General features: G+C 40.9%; 1 protein-coding gene across 1 annotated transcript in view; it reads right to left on the bottom strand.

The window, feature by feature from the left end:
• Positions 1-24390, bottom strand: part of LOC126295230 (uncharacterized) — a 2305622-nt gene that overhangs the window by 181047 nt on the left and 2100185 nt on the right. The window contains exon 37 of the mRNA XM_049987579.1: positions 18476-18628. Within this exon, the coding sequence (XP_049843536.1) occupies positions 18476-18628 (153 nt within the window). The remainder of the gene's footprint in view (positions 1-18475; positions 18629-24390) is intronic.

The raw sequence follows: 24390 nt of genomic DNA, 5'->3' as shown, positions 1-24390 counted from the left end.
AGCCGCACCACCCTCTCACCCTCCCTTTACCTGCCCATATCGCTGGACCGCGATCGATCACTATGAAGCGTAACCCGTATAAAGTCACGGAGGACGTTGTTTTGACATTTTGTCAGAAGTTTATGGAAGTGATACTGATTGAAATACCTTGATATTTTGACAAAAACAACCTACTAGAAACACAAGGGCTTTCTATTAATTGAGACAAGTTGCTTAGTTTTGTGAAGGTTCTGAAGAAAAGAGTATGCAGTGTAAGCCCAAGTAAAAGATTAAAACAGGCAGACATTAAGAGGAAAAAGTGTGAGTGTGAGTGTGAGGTGGTGGGGATAATGAAAATGGGCTATGAAGGGCTCAACTGCCTATAACTGAATGACAGAACTTCTTACTGTTCCATGAAGATAGTAGAGAAAGAGAAAACAAACTGTGAAGTGTCATCTGATCAGTGCGAATACAACTGTCGTGAAGTTGAGAAAAGAACGCACAGATGGACAGTTAGCTAGCAAGCTCATCAGGTACTTTGATGTCTCAACATCTTTTGATCAATAATTGTCAGAGATGGTGACACATTTCACTTTATGCCTTGTAGTGTAAAAATGCAACTGTTTCAGCCAAATTTCACAAACCATAAATAAAACATTATGTGGTGTAGAAGTTTTAACCAAGAATTAATTACAATCTTAAATAATGAGCTCTGTGAAATAAAGAAATACTCATGCTGCTCATTTGAGGTCATCACATGTAAGAATATGCAGAGCACAGCTGTGGAAGACCAATGGTGCAAACCTTGCAAAACATATGCCAACACAGTGATGACATTACTATAATGCTTGGTACCTTGCATGAATTATTCCAGACAAGAAGGTTTTGTACACATGAGTGCTGCAGTTCCTGATTTTTGCGAAGAAATTGAAAGAAAGAAACATTTCTGAATCAGTGTCTTCTGTGCATGGCTGATCCTCACAGCTGTTCAATTTCATTTTCAAGAAAGTTGTATGAAAATGGCAAAAGAAAAGTTGTCTTCATTGAGTAGCATTTGCTAAAAACATTGCAATCCTTTACAGTAACAGTCAGTCAGTAATGCTGTCTGTAGTAAAACTTTATGGAATAGTGGCAACAATTAGAATACCAAATTTAAATTTAGAATATTCATTACATGGAAGGCACCAGATTGGGGTTTAACAATCAAATGTTAACAAGTGGATTTAGGAAATCCTGTCTTCAAATGTTTAGGTGAGGTTACTGAACTGGCAAGGCTACATCAGGTACTAACAAAGAAAGAACTGGTAAACTACAAAGAGCATATACACTTAGTGGGGACAATTGAACAAGAAACCTCTATCACAACACCCAAAACTATGACAGTCTAACACAGTTATTAAAACAGAAACAATTTAAACATCTGAAACTATATTAATTAGTGTCAGATTTCAAAAATTGTAGGAAATCTTATCAAATTGAAGACAAGATAATCAATCGTAAAACTGGAATTACAATTTCGTTGTCTGTCTTTCAAGATACAACAGCAGAAATTCATGAATACTCAAAGGAAATTGGCACCATTTCGTACCAATAGCATAACTCCTGTGAAATATGACACTCCCTTGATTCCTTCCTACACAAAATCCATCTGCATCATCTAAGCAATTTTGAACAATAATTTACAATAATCCCATGCCTTGCTGAATCAAAGCACTGGCTAATAAGATATACAGGATGAGACAGAAGTCTGAACCCATATAAAAGTTGAATTATATGAGGATTCATAAGGACATCTGGTATGGGGTGTCTATAGATAGGGACGCAACTTATAGGAGCTATGGCAACAGCGGCGGCCATCTTGAAATCCTTCATCTTGTATTTGGGTTATGTGTTTCAAATGGAAGGGGGTCATGTGGCACATCATTTTGAACTTCCTCTTTCTCAGAAAAAGACATGTGAAATCTGTTTTAAGACATCTTTATTTGTGTAGGAGTTATGACCTGTTAAGAGTCTGAAATTGCAAGGAGGTAATTGATTCTCATTTATTGTTTCAGATGATCCACAATGGCACTTACACAGCAGAAATGCATTGAAATTGTGTTAATGAGTGATGGATTAATTACCAGAGTGATTGCTGATGACTTCAGTACCCAGCAGCTTCCTGTGAGAAATGACATGTCACATATGATGGTATCCAAGTTTCCAGAATGAGATTTTCACTCTGCAGCGGAGTGTGCACTGAAATGAAACTTCCTAGCAGATTAAAACTGTGTGCCGGACCGAGACTCGAAATCGGGACCTTTGCCTTTCACGTGCGAGTGCTCTACCAACTGAGCTACCCAAGCACAACTCGTGCCCCATCCTCACAGCTTTACTTCTACCAGAAGTAAAGCTGTGAGAACAGGGCGCAAGTCGTGCTTGGGTAGCTCAGTTGGTAGAGCACTTGCCCGCAAAAGGCAAAGGTCCCAAGTTCGAGTCTCGGTCCGGCACACAGTTTTAATCTGCCAGGAAGTTTCGGTACCCACGTTATTGGACAGATTTTGTGTAACAGGTTTGGTGGTGGACAAGACATGCAGTAGATGTCCAAGAACAGCCACTGACGAGGAGAATGTCACACACACACACACACACACACACACACACACACACACACACACACACACACACCAATGGCACCCGTGCAAGTTACAGTTCCAATACCATCTCTCGGAGGATGACCCTAATCGGTGGATGCAGTTTGCAGAATGGGCTGTGGATCTAGGAATCCAGACTTCACTCAACAGTTAATCATTGTTACTGTTCAGATGCGAACCCTTCATGTTTGGATACCTGTAAAGGTTCTAGTGGTGAAAAAGTGCTGGTTTGGTGTGGGATTTGATAAACAAGAATTGTGAGTCTGGAATTTGTCAATGGAACCTTGAATGGGGATAGGTATCTTAACATGCTCAGTGATTATGTGGTTCCAATGCTGTTGACGGGGTGATTTCCCAATCTTCTTCCAACAAAACAGTTGACCTGTACACTATGCTACTAAAGCCTGACAGTTATTGGATAACAGCTTGGAGGTCACTGGATAGGTAGGAGAAAGGGGAGGGGGGGGGGGGGGGACGACCTATCGTATGGCGACCATGGTACCACGATCTTACGCATCTTGACTTTTATCTGTGGGAATATTTTAATTGAATTATGTATGAGATAAAATGTAGCCCACCTTTGCTGGCATACAGGTGACGCATGTGCCTCTTTCGACTCATAGACCCTGTGATGTGTGCAGTAGGACTGGAAAAAAAAAGACTCTGATTGCATGTCTTATGCAGGGAGGTCATATTGGGCATAAGCTGTAATGTCAACACTGACAAGCATCCTAAACTTTAAACAGGTCATAATTCCTGCACAAATAAACAGATTGAGACAGATTTCACATGTGTACTCCTGACAAAGAGGCCATTGAAAATGATGTGTCACATGACCCCTTCCCATTAGACACACGCCACCCAGGTCCAAGATGGCGGATTTCAATATGGCTGCTGCCGTCACCATAGCTGCTAGATGTTGCACCTCCACTTACAGACACCCCATACTAGACGCCATTATGATTCCTCAAATTTTTCATCTTTTATGGGGGTGTACCCAGACTTTTACCTCACCATGCAGTGCAACAGTTGAAAAGAATCACACAAAGAAGAAACAACCTGACATCAACCAGTAAGACAAAATTAAAAGAAAATTAGATGGAAAGATCTTGAATATTTAAATGTATTGAAGAATTTCACTTAAAAGACATTACTTTTGATAAATTATGAGCAAAATACCCCATGTACATATACATAAAGAAACATGAAACTTTTTTGTTAAATCAGAGAAAAGATATCCAAAGCCATACAGATTCTTTTGTTTCATTTGAAGAACAGAAGAAAAGGTGAACAAATTTATGCAGTTTCATCAAATCTTTGATAAACTGTTAGTAAGTCTTGACTCAAGTTATGCTAATATAAATAGAGATGGAGTAAAAGCCATTTTACAGCAAGCCATGAGAAATAGTGGTACATATGTTTACATTGTTTGGCACATATTATATGGGGTGAGTCACCTAACCTATTAATAAAAAATATTTGCAGACTTAATGAAGATATTAAAACATGGCTCTTTGACAGTGTATAAAGTGCAACAAATGGGGTTTTAGTTGTGCAGTCAATGTTCCTAGCTTATTTGTGAGCTCTGATATACTGAAACAGGCATGTATATTTTTTTAACAGATTGGGGCATATTTTTTATAATGTACAACATTGTGTTGTGAGACAGTGTCTGCCATATTCTTTTTTTTAAATGTTTGATAAAATCGTACAGTCGTTATGCTGCATTGCCGGTTTCAGTTCTACTAACATCCATTTTCAGGTTTAGTACCACCATGTTATAGTAGTGGTAGTAAAACGATCTAAAAGTGATTGTTATGATAACAGATACAGGAAGTGAGGTGCAATAATTTTATACATTTTTTGGTGTGAAAAGTGTTTTAAGAATACAAATTTTAGCAAAATTTAAGAGCCCTTGAAGGGAGAACTATGATGGTATGATGATTGTTACGATTTACAGTAAAACTTTATGCAAAAAGTGGGGATGAGTAGTACAGTGCTAAATATTAAGGAGGTGACTGTATACACAGAACAAGTCTGTTGCATTACCCATTGTTTGTGTTGAAATAGACATAAATCAACAGTATGCCAGCCATTCTGACTTTCATTCCTGTGCAAAACTTTCCCCTGCAAATCATAACAAGTATATTGGAATCACTTTTTCTTTCACAGTATGTAATCTCTATTGTTGCAGGGTCCACTTGTTTGGTTGTTTTCCACCATAACTATCTGTGAGGGATACCTGTTGAGTGTTGTCCTTGGTCTTGTCTGACCATCATCTCGGGAGGCCACAGGATTGACATTCTCCTGCATTGTAATTGATGGCAGTTTTTGTCAGTGAGTTGTCATAAGATTTTGTGATAAGTCTGTACCATCTGAGGTGTGTTTTTTTATCATGTGTTGGTGATTATAATCATTACCATTTGTTGCCATACATGTCTGCTTTTCTTACAGACTTGGCTTGTGACAGCCATGAACCAATGCAACATTTCTCATTTCTGTCAACACAGAGCTTGTTTACAATTTGTTTTTGCTGCCAAACATTCTGAGCCACAAGGTGAGAGTAGACATCAACTCAAAAAAGTATATTGTATACTGGAATATATAAGACCTACATATCCCTGTATGTGCACCACAATGTCTTATACAGAGTTAAATGCATTTCAGTGTCCTCATCTTGCAGACTATCTCAGGACTTATGCTTCAAAAGGTTTCATCAACACTTATGTGCAATTTTTCATTAGTCTTGTACTCATGTTAAGGAATATGGGGCTTGATTATTCCCCATAATGAACTGTTTGGCATGGTCAAGTCTTAATCGTGCTCATTTTCATAGGGGCAGGAGATGTTGCCGAATCACACCCACTCCAGCAGTGCCTTGAAATTGTTCACTGAAAAAAACACACATCTGAATAGTTAAGCATGTTGGAGCTCCTTCTTGCTGTGGCCACAAATGATGCAACATTCGTTTTGTCTTTGACCTGAGGTATTAACCACATTTACAACTTGTCCAAATAAGAATTTCCATTGTCCAAACAGTTACTGTGATGACATCCCAGCTCATGTCATAACAAGAGGTGGGCTCCTTTCGAACTCTTGCACATAATGGGGAATTTATTAAACCAGAGAAAAATTGTTCCCATGGGAATGAATTGGCACTTATTTATAAGCAAATGACACTCTAGAGCGAGGCAAGGCATATGGAAACTGTGTCAACAAAGGGTTGACTGAGTGATGGAGGCTGATGTTTTCTCTCACATTTTTGGACGTCCACTATCTGGCCCGTTTTTATTAGATGGAGCCTTCCCGGAGCGACCTCTGTGTGCCATTATCCCTGTCATCGTCTGTGAATGTTCATGCACCTCATTTCAGCCATGACTTCAGAACTGAAAAGACACAACATTGACAACAGTGCTTTTCATCAATTTCAAATAGAGGACGTCAATAATTCAACTATTTTCCCTAACTGTACAAAGCAAGAGGGTTAGGGGGCATACTTGGACATTTATGGGTTACCCCATTACAATTAATGCTAATATGAAATTTACTATTTGTTCCACATTTAAAGGGTCTTTAAAAACATAATTTAAGAATTAAATTGAAAGATAAATAACTTCAGTAGTTTCATCAGAACATGTTTTTTAATAAAATCTTCCGGTGCGAGGTTGTATGTTATTTTTTGTATAGCATGAATTGCATCTCTTGCACTGAGGCCCTTGACAACACCACTCCTGTGTAAATGTTGTACCACTACATCCTTCTTTTTAACAACTCTCAAATGCTGTTCAAACTGTAACAGATTTTATTAAATGTGTTACATACTTGCTCCAACAAATCAGTAGTTAGAAACAGTTGAACTTATGAGTTGTAGTGCACTCTAAACAAAATTATTAAAAATTTCACCTAGATGAGGGAAGTACACAAGTTCCGAAGAGTGCAAGCAATGTGTTTCAAACTGGGACTGGTGTTGCCCAAAAGGCGGCTGATAAAACTGGTTGGTCCAATATTGGTTACTGATTTTGCAAATATTTTAAATTAATGGCTCAGGTGACTCACCTTCTAAGTTACTTATAAATCCTGTCAGAACAAAAGCTAGGTATTACATTTATAAGTTATTTGAAATACACTAACATACCACATAAATTACAAGTCAATGTAGTTAAGTAAGTATCCACCGACTGCCAAAAACTGCAAAAGCCTTATTTCCCATTCCACTCCCTCCCTCTTTTCTGTGTTCTTGGTGCTGGATAATATTATAATAATCTAACACAATGCAATTATAATTCATATTTGACTCATAGAAATCTGTACAAAAAACTTTTTACTCTTAGTGATACAAATTAATATCATATTGAATTAAAAACGTACTTTAAGTTATAGCGCTCCAACAGAGTTTCTTTCTTTTTAAACTTTGTCTTCTAAGACTTGGTAGTGAGCAAAGATAACCATATAGCTAAACTGTTGAGCAGTAGACAGGCATTTAAATAGGATTGAAATTGATAATTTCAGTATTATTTACGTACCTGTTGACTGCTTAATGACTCAGCTGTTTGGTAAGTGGTTACCTTTACTCTTTCCATTTTTGATATTCTCCCCAGAACGTCCATCATATTAATAAGACTAGGTAGTATGTTTAGCTACCATGTGGTATTGCATTATATAAGATTTTCTATTGATATTGTGAAATTTTGTTAGGAAAGCTGATTGCTTGTGCTTGTTTGGTTTTGATTTTATCTTTGTTATTAAAGTTGTTATCATTAGCTTGTTTTAGCAAGTATTTTAATGCATTTATACAGAGACTCAAAGAAACTTTTAGCTTTTGGCATAGGATAAGAAAACAATGCTTAATATAAATGCATCAGCTCTTTCTTGTTTACTTGTTGTAGTATACAGGATGAACACTATATAACAATAAATTTGTGCTTATTATTACATTTAGATTATACAAACTTAGACATAATGTGATTTAAATTTTAATTACTGTGATATTCCTTATCTCGCTGTAACTATTTTGACTAATCTACAAATGCATTCCTACAGCTCACATTCTCTTGCATTTCAAAACTATTTGCATGTATTTATTTACTGATTTTTTATTTATTTCTCTTTCCATGCCTCTACTGCACCTAAGAACATGCAGGTAAGTCACTTCAGACTATGACAATACCATTGGCCATGTGAAATATTGCCTAACAAAGAATTATGCTAACCTACCCTTGCATCAACAGCCTGAACCAACAGTGTTATGCTGATGCTCTGGTGAACTGCACAAACGGCAAATGAAAAATTTGTTTATCAGTTGATATGGAGCCACTATTTTCTCAGAGCTGTGCTGGAAACCAGACTTAAAGAGCTAGATTCTGAAATCTAATGTTGGTACACAGGTAGGCTAAAAGCAGAGTAACTACAAGATACAGCACTACACATGCATTTGATTAGAGCTAGCAAGATGGTCATCAGGAAAGTGGAAACAGTGGAGCAAAGAGAGAAGGTTTCAGGTATGATTAGGAACAGATCAGTCATTTGCTTACGAGCGTGATATCTTCTGTGAGGGTGTGACTGTTATGGCAGCAGATTGTCATACAAACACTTGACTTTTTTCAGGTTTGGAGGCACTCTAGAGGTGTGGGGTGCAATTCTGAAGGTTATGGATACACTTATCTGTGAAAGCTAGTCATGGAATATTGGCAGTAGATCTTTATTTATGAATGGCAAGGTACTTAGAATTAGTGGTCAACTGTGTACTTTACAATAACTGTTTCTGGACCTTCTGTTTGAGGGATATGGATTTGTAAGTATTTTGCAAAAATTCTCTTGTAGAAAGGTTGCCACAGAAATGTAACTGCCTATGCTTTCTGATGGACAGATGTCTGGAAACAGCAATGACACTATGTCGCATATTTTGCTCCTCCGTAGTTGAACTTGGTTGCTTTCTGAGACAGGGGTGCTTCAACCATTGTAACCTCCTATTTGCTTTTAAAAAATGGCAAATTCAGAACATTTTCACGTACTGACCTGCAAAATAGAGCCAATCCCAAGAAAATCTAATCTTCAATGTACAACGATAATGCTGAATCTATTTTTATGTTAATTGTTCACTCTCCTACAACTCAGCATCTTGCTCTCCAATCTTTATTTTTGAACAGTCATTATGGAAAAAATTGTAATCGTTAATAGCAAACATTGTAGAGCAATCAGTATAAAACTAATTTTAGGCGTGTCAAAAACCTTTGTACTGAAAATATCATTTGAGAGCCTGATGATTCATGAAAAAGGTACAGTAAAGTTTCAAGAATGTGAGTAAACAAGACAGGCAAACTGACAAGTCATGCCAGTCAAGAATTAGCATCATGTGTTTAGCATGAGAAAACAGATGAGTCTTGTAATCAAAAGTTTGGTTATCAGTTGTGACAAGAAAATATTTCAGGTTAACATTGCTTTGTCATATTTTTCGAGGGAAATGGTTGAGACCAAATCTAAGGAAATGGTCCAACCTGATTGATTTGTTTGATCCATTTGCTACAGCTACACTATGTGATCAAAAGTATCCAGACACCTGGCTGAAAATGACTTAGAAGTTCATGGCACCCTCCATCGGTAATGCTGAAATTCAGTATGGTGTTGTCCCACCCTGAGCCTTGATGACAGCTTCCACTCTTGCAGGCATACATTCAATCAGGTGCTGGGAGTTTTCTTGGGGAATGGCAGCCCATTCTTTACAGAATGCTGTACTGAGGAGAGGTATCGATGGCAGTCAGTGAGGTCTGGTATGAAGTCGACGTTCCAAAACATCCCAAAGGTGTTCTACAGGATTCAGGTCAGGACTCCGTGCAGGCCAGTCCATTACAGGGGTGGTGTTGTTGTGTAACAACTCTGCCACAGGCCATGCATTATGAGCACGTGCTCGATCGTGTTGAAAGATTCAACCACCAGCCCTGAATTGCCTTTCAACAGTGGGAAGAAAGAAGGTGCTTAAAACATCAATGTAGGCCTGTGTTGTGATAGCGCCACATAAAACAATGAGGGGTGCAAGCCCCTCCATGAAAAACACCATAACACCTCCGTATTTTACTGTTGGCGTTATGCACACTGGCAGATGATGTTCACCAGGCATTCACTTTACCCACACCCTGCCATTGGGTCGCCACATTGTGTACGGTAATTCATCACTCCACATAATGTTTTTCCGCTGTTCAATCATCCAATGTTTACTTTCCTTACACCAAGCGAAGCATTGTTTGGCATTTACCAGTGTTATGTGTGGGTTATGAGCAGCCGCTCGACCATGAAATCCAAGTTTCCTCATCTCCCGCCTAACTGTGATAGTACTTGCAGTGGATCCTGATGCAGTTTGGAATTCCTGTGTGATGGTCTGGACAGATGTCTGCCTGTCATGCATTATGACACTCTTCAATTGTCGGCAGTCTCTGTCAGTCAACAGACGAGGTCGGCCTGTATGCTTTTGTGCTGTACTTGTCCCTTCATCTCGTTTCCACTTCACTATCACATCGGAAACAGTGGACCTATGGATGTTTAGGAGTGTGGAAATCTCACATACAAACGTACGATACAAGTGACACGCAATCACCTGACCACGTTCGAAGTCTGTGAGTTCCGCGCAGCGCCCCATTCTACTCTCATAACTGATCACTACTGAGGTCGCTGATATGGAGTACCTGGCAGTAGGTGGCAGCACGATGCACCTAATATGAAGAACTTATGTTTCTGGGGGTGTCCAGATACGTTTGATCACATAGCATTTATCTATTGTCTTGTTTCCCAAAACTAAAATAGCACAAATCTTGTGTAGAAGATGACTAATTGCAACTTCTGTAGAAGAGAACTGATTGCAAATTGAGGAGCAGTATGGCATGACCAATGAAGAGGACATTGTCCTCTTACATGAAGTCTTGTTGTGCTATGCCTAACCTTCAATTGAACTGCCACTTGTAACATGTGCAAGAAAAAATAAATCTTTGATAATGAGATTTCCCACATGCAGTACCCCATAACAGTATGAGTATAATTAATCAGTGACTAAAGTAGTACCATTTTCTAGTCTTACTACATTTCCAACTGGAAAAAGCATAACAAATCTCATACTGCCCTAAGCTGTCAGATTTTGGGCCGAGATGTGGAATGGCCCGAGATCTGGAACATTTCCTGGCCAATGGTTCAAAATGTTTAATTGAAAATGCTCTTCTATTAAATGGGTACTGAGCGTAGTTGAAAAATTAAGTTAGCCAGCTTGTAGTGCCTCATGTCACTGTATTCTTGATTAAAAATTGATACAGATAAGGGCTTAACTCAGTGCCAATGTCAAGGTTGTGACTGTTCAGTTTCTCCTGGTATAGACGATGAAAAATTAGTTCATACGTGTATTGGCAGAGCTCTCTGACAAACTATCACAATATTTTGGCAAATAAGAAAATCATCATCAGTGTACGTGACATCAGGATCTGAAAGTACACTCATCAGCAAAGTTCTCATCATAAATTTTGTCATTTACTTTGTTCCAGAACTGTTCAGGCAAGGAAGACAAAGTTTAAGGTATTAAGATGAAGGCCATCCAGAAGAAAATCTCATGTTTGTTAGGCTTTTGTTGATCATTAGGGTGTGAAGGACGTTATGTTGTGTGTGTCACAGTCCAGTACCAAATGTCAATAGAGTATGAGCGTGGCACCAGCAGTTCTTGAGCAATGGAAACATGTTAAACACATGAGGAAGACAGTTTGCCGCTAATGATCAGGTAAAAGGCTCCCACCTGCAGACTCGAAGGAAGTCAGTTTGATAGGCTGAATTGGAACTTCAGTGCCTTAAACATGAGTGTGTTATGTCATCAAAACCCAGCTGTGGCTGACTGTTTACAAAATGCAGGATGTGCTGAATGCAGGTCCTGCAGAATCTGCTGCCGATTGACAAGCCACAGTGATACAACCCCGCATATGGTGTATCACCTGCATGAAACATTGTAGGCTCTGACAAGGGACGCTTACAAGGGAACCTCCCCATCGCACCCCCCTCAGATTTAGTTATAAGTTGGCACGGTGGATAGGCCTTGAAAAACTGAACACAGATCAATAGAGAAAACAGGAAGAAGTTGTGTGGAACTGAAGAATATAAGGAAAATATACAAACTGGGTAGTCCATGTGAAACATAAGGAACACCAAAGACAATCTGAACTCAGGAGCACCGTGGTCCCGTGGTTAGCGTGAGCAGCTGCAGAATGAGAGGTCCTTGGTTTAAATCTTCGCTTGTGTGAAAAGCTTAATTTTTTTTTATTTTCAGACAATTATTATCTGTCCGTCCAATGCGAGGTAACTGCGCCGTAGTATGGGGACGCTACACCTAAACAAACATTGAAACACACGACGTCACTCGACTACAGCACACGGGAGAAAGAGTATTCCTGCTAACGAGGTTCCCTGGCTGGCAGTTGACTGTTCGCTACTTTGGATGACAGTGAATTAAATACGTGAGGTGTATTCCTTGGGCAATATGAATCCGGCAAATGTAGCTCGCAACTTCAATGATAATTGCACGGTTTTGTGGTGCAGTCACAAAACACAGACACTAAACTTATTACAGTGAACAGAGATGTCAATGAACGAACAAACAGATCATAACTTTGTGAAAATAAAGAAAGTAAACTTTTCATTCAAGGGAAGACTTGAACCAAGGACCTCTTGTTCTGCAGCTGCTCACGCTAACCATGGGACCAGGGCGCTCCTGATCTCACATAATCCTTGAGGTTGCCTATCATGTGCATGGACTACTCAGTTTGTATATTTTGCTTATTGTTTTCATAGTTCCACACAACTTCTTCCTGTTTTCTTGATTGATCTGTGTTCTGTTTCTCAAGGCCTATCCACTGTGCCAACTTATAACTAAATCTGAGGGGATGCGATGGGGAGGTTCCTTTGTTAGTAGTAATATCTAGGTTTCGAGGCACCAATGTTACACTCAGAAACAAATGTGGGACAGCAGCAACAGAGAAGGCCAACAAGTTGTGAACACTGACAGTACATGCCTTACCTCCTAGATAGGGCCCATTCCATTGTAAGCATCACATGGCTATATCATTTAAGCGTATTGCTTTGTGCCACTTCAGATTCCAATATGTCTTCAATGATGACACTTGTCAATTATGTGATTACAGTGTTCGCAAGTCAGCATTTTCTACCAAAGGTATACATAGAACAGAAAGATTTTTACAGTCTTTTGCACTGCTAAGTTGAGGAGTTCACAGTTTTGTACTTCCCTCCCCCTGCCCCCACCGCCCTCCCCATATACATTTTTCTGTGAACTGTTCGTTTTATATGCCTGCATACGACACAGTGAATTTAATACAATCGTACATAGTAAGGGGTCTTCTTGACCAAAATTGTGTAACTGGTTGTCTGTACCCACATAATTGTATTGTTAGTTGTGAAAAACTTTTAGTCTTTCAATATGTTTTTCTGAGATGTTTGGATATGGTTTCATGGATACAACTTAACAGTAATGCAAAATTGTTATATATGTGCTACTGAAAATGGCTGTTCAGTCAAAACTGTTTTAGCCACTGAAATATTTGACTGTATTAAACCTTATTACTAAAAATAATGTTACATATTCAGTCAGCTGAGTAATAATGTTGTTCTTCCAAAACATAAAAAAAATGTTGTGGCTGAAGATCCACATGCAATCAAAATTATCTGTAGGAAATATTTTGCACACTCTAACAGGTGTCTGAAATACACCCCCATCTTTTTGTAGCCTCCACAACATATGAAACTGGATAATCCTCATAATTCAAGGAGGAGAAGATTTGTAGTCATTTCAGCTGGATTTAGGGTAGTGGTGCATGAAGATACAGCCACGTGGTTCAGGAATGTACTCTTTTTTTTAATGTAAAGTTGTCATAAAAATTTTAATTACCCTCTTGAAAAAATAATGTTGTGTACTTATTTTTTTGTTTGTCAGTAGGTGGATAACAGCAGCCTTGTTACACAGTGAAAACCCACATCACAATATAGCACAGTACTAGAGAAGCTGAAACAAACTTTGCAGCCCATTCATAAAACAGTATTTTGTGTTAGTAACAGCCTGAATGCTGTAGCTGTCAGGCCAATCAAGACCATTAAAGAAATCATTTGACACAGCTCCTATAATCTAGTGTTTCTGAAAACAAATTACCATTTTCGGACAGACTGTGGCATTTGTTTTGGTCGGGTGCTGATCCACGAAGGGAGTGGGGGGCCGGACTATGACCTTTCCTTTTACACCTACAAAATACCATTTTAGTAGAAGTGTTTATATTTTTATATACCACTGATAAGCCAAAATATTATGACCACCGCAGCCACCGCGATGTCGAATGCTGCCTGGTGGGGTTGGAGACGTGGGATGTGGTAACAAAAGTATGTCAGCAGAGCAGACATGGAAAGGGGACCACCCTCATGTGCTGCAAATGGGGAAATCCATTGAGATTTTATTTATTTATTCATATGGCTAGCCGCCCCCCCCCTGCCCCTGTCGGGCAGACCGTTCGCCAGGTGCACGTCTTTCAATATGGCGCCACTTTGGCGACCTGCAGTCGATGAGGATGTAAGATGATGATGACAGCATAACACCCAGTGCCTGGGTGGAGAAAATTCCCCGACCCAGCCGGGAATCGAACCCGGGCCCAGAGGCTTGACAAGCCATCACATTGACCATTCAGCTACTGGAGGGCGGACATCCACTGAGATAAGTGACTTTGATAAAGGACAGATTATTATTATTATTATTATTATTATTATTATTATTAGGCAGAGCCAGCAAATGAGTATCTCGAAAACTGCGAAGCTGGTCAAATCTTCACGTGCTACTGTCACGAGCTTCTACGGAAAGAGGTAGAAGAACAGTGCAGCCACCACCAGGTGCTAAATGGTTCTACATCCACAGCTCTTCACAGAACATCGGGTCTGGAGGCTTGTCTGCCCTGTAAAGTAGTATAGATGGTGACCTGTGGCATCTTTTCTGAAACAGCACAAATCTGGTGCACGCATAGGTGAACATCGTACATTGTTGAATTGGAATTCCACAGCAGATTACCTGTACGCGTCCACAAAACAGCGTTGTCAGTTACTAATGCAGTTGGCATGGGACTAACAGGATCTGCTCGTCGATCAATGTAAACGTGTCGATTCTTTGGGTGAATCACATTTTTGCTACTCTAGATCGATGGCTGTCTACACAAATGCCATCATCGAGGTGAATGGTGGCTCGAAATGTGCAGCGCACCATGGACACAGACTGGTGGGAGCAGTATTATGCTATGGGAAACATTCTCCTCCACTTGCACGGGACCTTTGGTAGAAATATAAGACATGCTGATAGCTGCGAACCATGTGCATCCCTTCATGCATGATGTCTTCCCCGACGGCGATGCCATTTTTCAGCACTACAACTGTTCTTGTCACGGAGCCAGAACTGTGCTACAGTGGTCTGAGGAGCATTACAGTGTACTCACGTTGACGTCTCGGCGACTAAATTCGCCTGTGGAACCCATCTGGGTTACTATCGGGCACCATCACCACATATGCAAATCAGCGGCCAGTTATTTATGCGAGTTACATGGCCTGTGCATAGATATCTAATGCCATATACCTACACTAACTTACTAGCAAACTGTCGGATTTGTTATATGCAGAATCAGTGGTGTGTTTTGTTTCAAAGATGGACAAACAATGTATTAGGCAGGTGGTCACAATGTTATGGTTCATCAGTGTACATTATAAGGGGCATTCAAAAAGAAACGAGCTGGAGTCTAGAATGTGCAAGCCAGTGACAGGAGGGTAATATCGTGGCACGTGTAACGAGGTGTGGTTCCGATCAGAATGTGGAAGTTCGCGACCGGTCGCTAAAGAGCATGCGTACACATCACGTGACTGTACAGAGCTAGCAGCAGCATGCATGAATCGTCCAACAGTGCCAGTCGCATTGCAAACAGTGACATTGAGGGCTCAAAAGAGGAGCAGAAGGAGTAGGAGGAACGGATATTCATCGACGAATGGCACAAGTGTACAGCGATCACTGCATGTCCCTTGCAAGGGTCAAGGTATGGCACAATCGTGTCAGGAAACGCCGGGTGTCATTAGCTAACAGTCTGGAGCACCACAGTGCATTACTGATGATATCACCCAGTTGGTGGATGCACTCATTACTGAGGACCGCCGAGTGACAGTGACAGCCACAGACGCCGCAGTCGGATAGTGTGTCGCAAGTGTTCACACCGTCGTGAAGGAACGACTGCACGTGCGCAAAGTGTGTACCTAGTGGAAGCCCCACAGTCTTCAACCACACCAGGAATCATGTCGAACGGCCCACTGTCTTTCTCATCTGCAGTGCTATGCTCGGGAAAAAGAGTGCATTCCTGGCACGAGTGGTGGCTGGAGACGAGTCACGGTGTTATCACTTCAAACCAGAATCAAAATGACAAAGTATCCAGTGAAAGCATTCAGGGTCACCACCACAAAAAAAATAATGCCAAGGCCATCCACACGAGTGCAGGAAAGGTTATGCTGACGTTCCTCTTTGACCAAGATGCCTCCCCCCTTCTGATTCACTTCCTGCAGTGCCGGATAACAGTGAATGCCCAGCATTACTCTCAAACCTCAGCCACCCTTCGCCAAGTGGTCAAATCAAAACAACCAGGCAATCTCACCCGTGGGGTCATTCTGCTCCACGACAGTGCAAAGCCTCATATGGACAATGCAACCATGGCATCCTGCAGAAATTCAGATGGGAAGTTGTCGGCCAACCCCAATACAGTCCGGTCCTCTCTTTCCCTGTGATTACGCCGTTTTTGACCCCTTAAAAAGGCTCTGAGGGGCAAACGATCCACCTCGGACTGTATGTTTCTGCCTCGTTTCTTTTTGAAAGCCCCTTTAAATTCCATATTTCACTTTTAACTTTCAGAGAATTTAAGCCTGTGAAAACCAAGAGTTTTGAAAATGGCACAAAATTCTAGAACTTGACACGTTATAGATAACACATGACAATTTTCAGCTATGTGCTTGTGTAAATGAGCTTGCAGTCTCGTGACACAATCAAAATGGGCAGGAGGAAATGAATGACACTTAATGGAGTGAGATGGTATGCGGTGTTACTACAGTAATTATGAAATAGAGTCAAATTTAAGAAGAATAGAACCGATTTACCGGTATGAAACTGCAACCCCCTCTGGTCTGGATTCATGTCATGGTTCGGTTGGGAAGGATGTCATAAACCTGTTTTCTCCTGAGGCAAACTGGTCCCTGACAAGCTGTTTACTGGCACTGGAATGCAGTTTACGTCACAGCTCGTCCTACACATGTTTTGTCCGGACAGATTTGTGAATTTCAGCATCACAGACCGTTCATAGACACACATGCAATATACGGACGAGCATTATCCTGTTGGAAATCACAATACTGTTGCATGAGGGGTAACATATGTGGACCTAGGATGTCTGTGTCATGCTGTTAGAAATCCCTCATTGACTACCAACCGTGACCCAAGTAATACCCAATGACGCTAGGAGAAACATCGCTTGTGTCTCACCAAAACATAGTAAGCAAAGGGCATCTCCGCGAGTCGTCGTAACATGCTCATCAGAGGTGGTATAGAACCGCGATTCGTTTCTGAACAATGCATCGCCATTCATCAGCAGTCCATGTTTCCAGGTAACAGCACCATTCCAAACACAGTCGTTTGCGTTATGGTGTTAATGGCAGCCCACGCGTTAGGCAGTAATTTCCTAGTCTGGCTGATATTAGTCTCTGATCACTGGTTGGGATGAAACAGAATACTGTGGAGTCCAGTGTTTGTTCTCGGGTGGCAGGCACGGACGTGAGTTGGTGTACAATATGAGGATCCTCCATTGTGGTGTTCAGACGAGATCGACAGCAATCTTGACAATGAATATGCCTGCCCTCACAGACCAACGTCGGGCTACTGTCACAATATTTGACGCTGCTCACGCTCCTTATATACCCTACCTGGCGTGCCAACAACACTAAATCCAAACAACATAAATGCTCTCTGGTGGTCTGTCATGAAGAATTGAAGTACAAATCATTTACATACCCGCTGATGTTGTGTACGTGTAAAAAGTTACATTCACATCCGACCACGTCTTTGGGTGCTTCACTTTTTTTTTGACAGACAGTGTATATTCGAGGGGTGAGAGGTGAGGGTGAGAAACAGTAACAAACTGTGAATCCCAGAACAGAACCTGGATTCACTCCTGAATCTAGCGGCGTGCTGCCATACTGTGGCGGGGGTTTTCAGTGTGTACCAGACCTGTAGACATGTACCTACAAACGAGCAAACGAAAATAACTACGTAACTTTATTTTTTGCGGTGGTAGTTAAAGCTTCGTACTAGTTTCGTGTATTGGGGTGTGCTGGGTTCTCCTCTGTTTATCAGAATAACAGGAAGACAGCCATTGCTTATGAGCAGAGCAGAACGCGCCATATCCCAAATCAGTAAACTAGTACATTATGTTCTACGTACACTCATACTATATGTTTTTGTATTCGCATTTTTTGCTTTGTGGGAAGGTTATACGTTGAAGCATGTTGCCATTAAATAATTTAAGCAAATTTACTAAATACTATGACAGGTAGCGCTCTTTGTAAAACCTGTTTATAAAAAAAAGAGTTATAATACTCATCGTCGTTTTAGTAGGGCTTCGGGATGATGGTGCGTGGAGGGAGGGCCGTGGAAGGATAAATCGTAGAGGTGAGAGCAGTTAGTATCCCCTGCTACGGCATGCTGAGCAAGGCAGCTACGGGCGGATGCAGTCCCTCGCCACTACTGAGGGGGCAGTGGTTATGGATATGGTTGTGGTTACCGAGTGGCATCGTAGGGGACGACGGCAGCGGCCGGGGGCGGAGGCGGGAACGGCCCCCGGGAGGCGGCACCCGGCGGGCCGCCCCCTCTGCCCCCGGCGGCGGACAGCTTCACGCCGTACAGGCTGTACGAATCATCCAGCAGCTCCGTGTCGCTGCAAAACACACCACACACGCTGCTACAGCTGTCAACGAGTCGAGACTGGCTGCAAACCCACTGACGAAACCACTGTTTACCATCATTTTATACTTCTTTCGTCGTTACTTTGTCGCTAAAGAGCCCTGTCCCATTGTTGTATGAGAAACGTCGACGGTTAGGTTCAGCTATCTGATCGGAAGGGTTTGCTTATATGGATAGTCGATTATGAGTAAGGATCGACTAAGAATATCCCACCAATCGATTACTCGATTGTTGTTATGTGTCTATTTTTACTCTAGCAAGCATTTCCCTACATAGTTGGGTCCTTTAACTTTCTTGATAACAAATAACGTTTACTTATTTCATTCAAGTACTGACAATTCGGGGATTTGCGCGCCTCGTACCGATCGAAGGCCGGGGTATAATTCACGACAGAAGTAACGAGGTTTAGTGAAAGAATACCGCGGGAGACATTCACGTTCAAACTCACTTGTTGCGTTATGTATTTCTGAATTGGCACATAAACATCACAACACTTCGCCTGCTACTCAAGATTACTCGTTGATCATCGCCAATGTTGACAGCAATCGTAAACAAAACACATCGATACTAAATGTCCTGTGCCGACGTTATGATGAGTGCTAGGGAATGGTCCGACATTTTTCCGCAAACAAGCTATAGACAAAAAAGGAAAATTTGAAAGAATTAATCGTAAGGATAAGCTATTATGAAAAATTAATTGACGCGAAACCAACATCGATATATCCACAATCGATACCAGAATAATTACTATTTAATTGCAATCAGTTGCCTATCTGTGTTTCTTTCCTCTGTGCACAATAGCCTTTTTTCACGTTGTTTACGATAACTATATCGTTAAGTTTGTGTGTCGAGTGTCCATAGTTGTAATGATGATCTGAAATGAGGTAAGTGAACACATGTAATTCAAAGACAGTATTCTGATATATTTATATGGAAACGACTGGCTGCTTAGACGAAGGTCCGAAGATTATAAAAATATTGTTCGAAACTAATCATATCATCAATAAATGTACAAGTGAGATGGTAAGAAAAGAATAAGTCTTAAATTTCAACATGTTTGCGGAACTTCTTGCGGCGAATAAACTGAAATGGTGGTAGTTCAAAGATTATTTTGTTTTAAACACAGAGCGGAGTAAACAATAACAAATGTCAATGAAGAATTTTGTGACGCCGCGTTTTAAGTCACCACCTTCTCCTCGTCAGTCACGTCTTATTATCACGTTAGCGGCTGTAGTTACCACTTTCCCCCTCCCCTTTCGAAAAAAAAATGCAACGTAATTTATGGATGCTCCCATTACAGTTAATGCTAATTTCAAATGTACAGTTTAATACAATTTCCTTATAATGAAAACAGCCAGATTATTATTTTCTGTTGCGACAGAATTTATGAGAATTTAACTCTTAGAATTAAACTGAATACTAAACGTCAAAGTTTTCATCAGGACTTATTTACAAACTATTTTAACATCTTGAGTTTTCATACGCATTTGCGAAAATTAGTGGAAGAATTCTAGGGGTTATGTTATAAAGTACGCATGATTTTTTTTAATTGTATGTTTCAAGACGTGAAGCCAAATAACTTTTACGAAAACACTTGAGTGTGCTAGTGATATGAATCAGTCTGCATCGTGAAATGGCAGGTTTTATTCTCGGATGTGATGTTCGAATACTCGTCGTCAGTTCTCGAGTATATGTTCGAATCGAGAACTTCCCGGTTCTCGGACGGTCTGACACTATAGTATAGCATTAATGGCAGCTATTCCCAGAAGGTTCCTTCGATTCGAATAAATTGTTTAATCTGGTGTCAAATGCGACGGTTCACGTGGAACACACATGTATACAAGTTATCGAGTTGTGACGGACGTGACATGCAACCACACTACTGGAGACATCAGACAGGTACCAATTAACACTACCTCTGGCCTTGATAAAGATGCCAATTCGGGGAAGAGAGTCCATAAGTTTCCTCAGGTAGATGAAGACATTCCCTCATGATTGGATCCGCCGCGGTGGTCTCGCGGTTCTAGGCGCGCAGTCCGGAACCGTGCGACTGCTACGGTCGCAGGTTCGAATCCTGCCTCGGGCATGGATGTGTGTGATGTCCTTAGGATAGTTAGGTTTAAGTAGTTCTAAGTTCTAGGGGACTGATGACCACAGCAGTTGAGTCCCATAGTGCTCAGAGCCATTTGAACCATTTTTTTTTGGATCCTACGGAGCTACAAAGCATCGGAGACGTTGATTGTTACATTTCATCCGCTGTTCCAAATAGTTTCAGACTTTCCTCTATGGGACTGGGATATTATGATTTAGGGGGGTAGTCGAGATGCCAGGAACGTATGAGTGCCGCCCCGAGAACATGCATTGGAAAAGACGAGGACTTATGAAAAACACGTAAAAAACATCAAGGAACCATCTCCATCGGTTTAAATGCCTCAGTGGCCCGTCGGTGACAGAGAGCCTTACATCGTTTGAAAGGAGGCAAAATCGCGGCTCGTCAGATTACACTACACGCCTTCCACTCAGCCACTGTCCAAATTCGACATTGTTTGGTCCGATAGAGACATCAACTTTTATTCGCCGCCGTGAGCAATAAGCTTTTATGAGGTACCAGACTCTAAATGTCCATAGCAATCGGTTCCAGCGTTCGCGCGAAAACTGGTTGAGATGGACCTGTATTCAATAACAGTAGCAATTCGTGTCAACTTTTAAACCGATTGTCATTGACGAGGCTCGACATTCGTCTTCGGTCCCTGTCGGTTAGGATGTTTTTACGATCACTGTTGTTACACCGTGTTACATGGGTGCCAGTGGAACATCATCCTTCGGAGACACGTTGGGCAGTCCGCGTTGATACTCCAACAAATCGCCCAACTGCATTAACGAGAATATCTCGTTTCTGTTATTTTGTCACATCTTGAAGGCGACCATGTTACTGTGCTGATTTGGCACTGCGACTGAGGCAAACACGTCACTTCAGTGCCGTGACTTATGACAACGGTGGAGTGTTACGTGACTTCCTGATACCAGCTCCACACTATCTACAAAGAAGGTGACTAATACAGGGTGTTTCTTATTACAAAGTATTATTTCGTTCAAACTATCGATCGCTGCGCCTCGTCTCGGCTACTGGAGAAACGAAATCACAATCTAGTTTATATTAGCAACCGCTAGGTGTCAGTTGTCTTCTGTTTTGCTTGGTAACGGCCATCGTTTAAAATGGCTACTCCGCAGTAGAAATCATTTTGTGTTCTCGAGTTTGCGAAGTGCAATTACGTGATTACAGAGCAAATACGTTTCAGGTTTAGGTGCCAAATTGATCCTCCGAATGGGTGAAACATTCGCAGATGGTATCGACAGTTTCTAGATACAGGATGTGTATGTAAAGGAAACAGTTCTAGCCGTCCTCGTGTTCCCGAAGAAAATGTTGCAAGAATTCAAACTGCTTTCCAATGTAGTCCTTCAAAATCAACTCGTGGTGCTAGTCGGGAGTTACAACTGGCTAAAACAACAGTTTGGCGTGTTTTGAGACGTCGGTTGGTTATGAAGCCGTACAAGTTACACAGCTGTTACGAGCTCTGCGTCCTGACGACAAACGCAAACGTGTGGCACTTTATGACGAGATTCTTGACGCTATTGACTATGGTAACACTTTCGCACAATGCGAAATTAGAGCGTATTTTGCTTCTTAATGTTCGGCTTGCAGTTGGAGTGCGGGAATTACATTGTATATTAATTCACACAGGCACTATTTGTAAAAGGATACGCTTAGTTCAACGTTTTAGCCACACATTATTTTGTAGTATTTTTTTTAACCACACGTTAATTTGCACGATACGTTCGAAACTGAAACATAGAGTTTGAGAACTGCGTGTTAGAGTACAAATAACGACGGAAAAGAGTTCACGTGAATTACTGTGGCTATCATTTACTACGTTTACACGCGACACAATTTACCGAAGACGAAAATAGAATTTCGGGTACAGTTTTCCGCAGTCGCTTCTTCATATTAAAGCCTGAATTACTTTTGCAAATCCGGTCAAATATACGTTTTCCAATCGAGTGGGCTCTGGTATTCGGCTGTTCTGGTTCCGATCTAAGCAACACAGTATCTGTTTCTCTGTAGTTCAGTATGGATAACTTCCTCCTCGATCTAATATTTCTTCTTCTGTTTCGCTGCACAAAACAGTCACTCCGTCTTGTTAGCCGATATTTTTTAAAAAATAAAACGGAACAGACAATGTAAACACGTTTCAAAAACGATGAAGCGTTTACATGGAAGCAAAAATCGGCTATGGATCATGAAATCCGATAGCTGAGACCGCATTTTTAAAATCGACTATGGTGTGTTTACATGACGAACCAGAAGCGGTATTGGGTATCTGTTTTGGAAGCATGAAGTAAGTGTAGTAAGTGACGTTCAGAGAAACTACACATACACAAAGATTTCAGTAACTGCATTTTTAAGCACTAAAATGAAGTTTTCGAAACAGTCGCCTAATAACTCGAGGCCAACGCATTATATACTGTATTTTGAAACACAACAGGTTATGAAAGTAGTGACACATAAGGTACAGAAAAAGTATGAAAACTGATGTTGACGAGTTATCGCTAAACTAGTTCAGGGATAACAAAGTATCTGCATTAAGGCGTGCCTACAAATCTTCCGTTATTCTTCTACTGACACGAATCAATCAGAAGAGCTGAAATCTACAAAGTACACTGTTTTGTAACAGAAAAAGAATGTGTGTCATTTAATGTTCTCTTGCTTTGGTTGTGGGCCATAGCATCCGACAGGAAACAGCACGAAACAAGAGGTAACCTAAAAACTCTAAAAACATTATTTTCTATTTAATTATTTTTCTGCTGCTCACAGTATGAAGCTATAATATTAAAATGATGCATTGAAACGTTGTAGCTCATTGTAACATTTATTTAAATTGTATGCATCCCTCTAATGGAGTCCACGACAGCAGACAGACACCGAAATGTTGGAAAGCTCTTGTCATTAAACACAGTATGGCGCCACACTAATTTTGGTCGACTGTATCGAATGGGCATTTAAGATTTCAGTTTAAAGAAATGCTTGTAACGAGAAACAAATACGTTTTCGGTTGATCCTTGTTATTCTGTGAAACTCCCGAAGAGCAGTATTTATTTGGGGTTATTTCCGTTTACTCAGGGCAAACACGAAATTCCGGATATCTATCGAACTAGACAAAATGTGGCTGAGAACTATGAGCAGCGAGACCTTGTGTATCATAATTGATAGCGACAACTGATAGCGTTAAAATACCTGATAACAGAAGCAAAATCGTTCTAGTAAACACGGATCTGCAAACGAGCTGTTTGCAAGGTAACTGCGAATGTGTGGTTACGATCCGCTAGAGATGTGTGTATGAAACATTGACCTAGGTAGAACGAATGTATTTGAAATGTATACTTTTCGATCAAGCCTTCATTTAATTGCGCTCAAATTTCACCAGTTTCACGCCGTTGGGGAATATGGTATACGCATGATGGGGCACATATTTGCTAATACAAGACGACATCTGAAGCGCCAAGATGGATAAGTTGAGCAGGGCCTTTACCTTGGCCACCAAGATCAGCTGACGCCAATCGTCTGGGTTTTCTGTTTCGGAGCGTGTGAATTATTGAGGTGTACAGCACTGCCGCTTTTACGGTTGAGGACCTGGAGCAGCGAATTTTACAGTCTTGTCGAGATTGACGAGGAGGTGT

Source organism: Schistocerca gregaria, chromosome 11 (assembly GCF_023897955.1).
Source record: "Schistocerca gregaria isolate iqSchGreg1 chromosome 11, iqSchGreg1.2, whole genome shotgun sequence".
In the NCBI taxonomy this organism is placed as follows: Eukaryota; Metazoa; Arthropoda; class Insecta; order Orthoptera; family Acrididae; genus Schistocerca; species Schistocerca gregaria.
The sequence above is the reverse complement of the archived record's forward strand: the minus strand, read 5'-3'. Positions and strand labels throughout refer to the sequence as shown.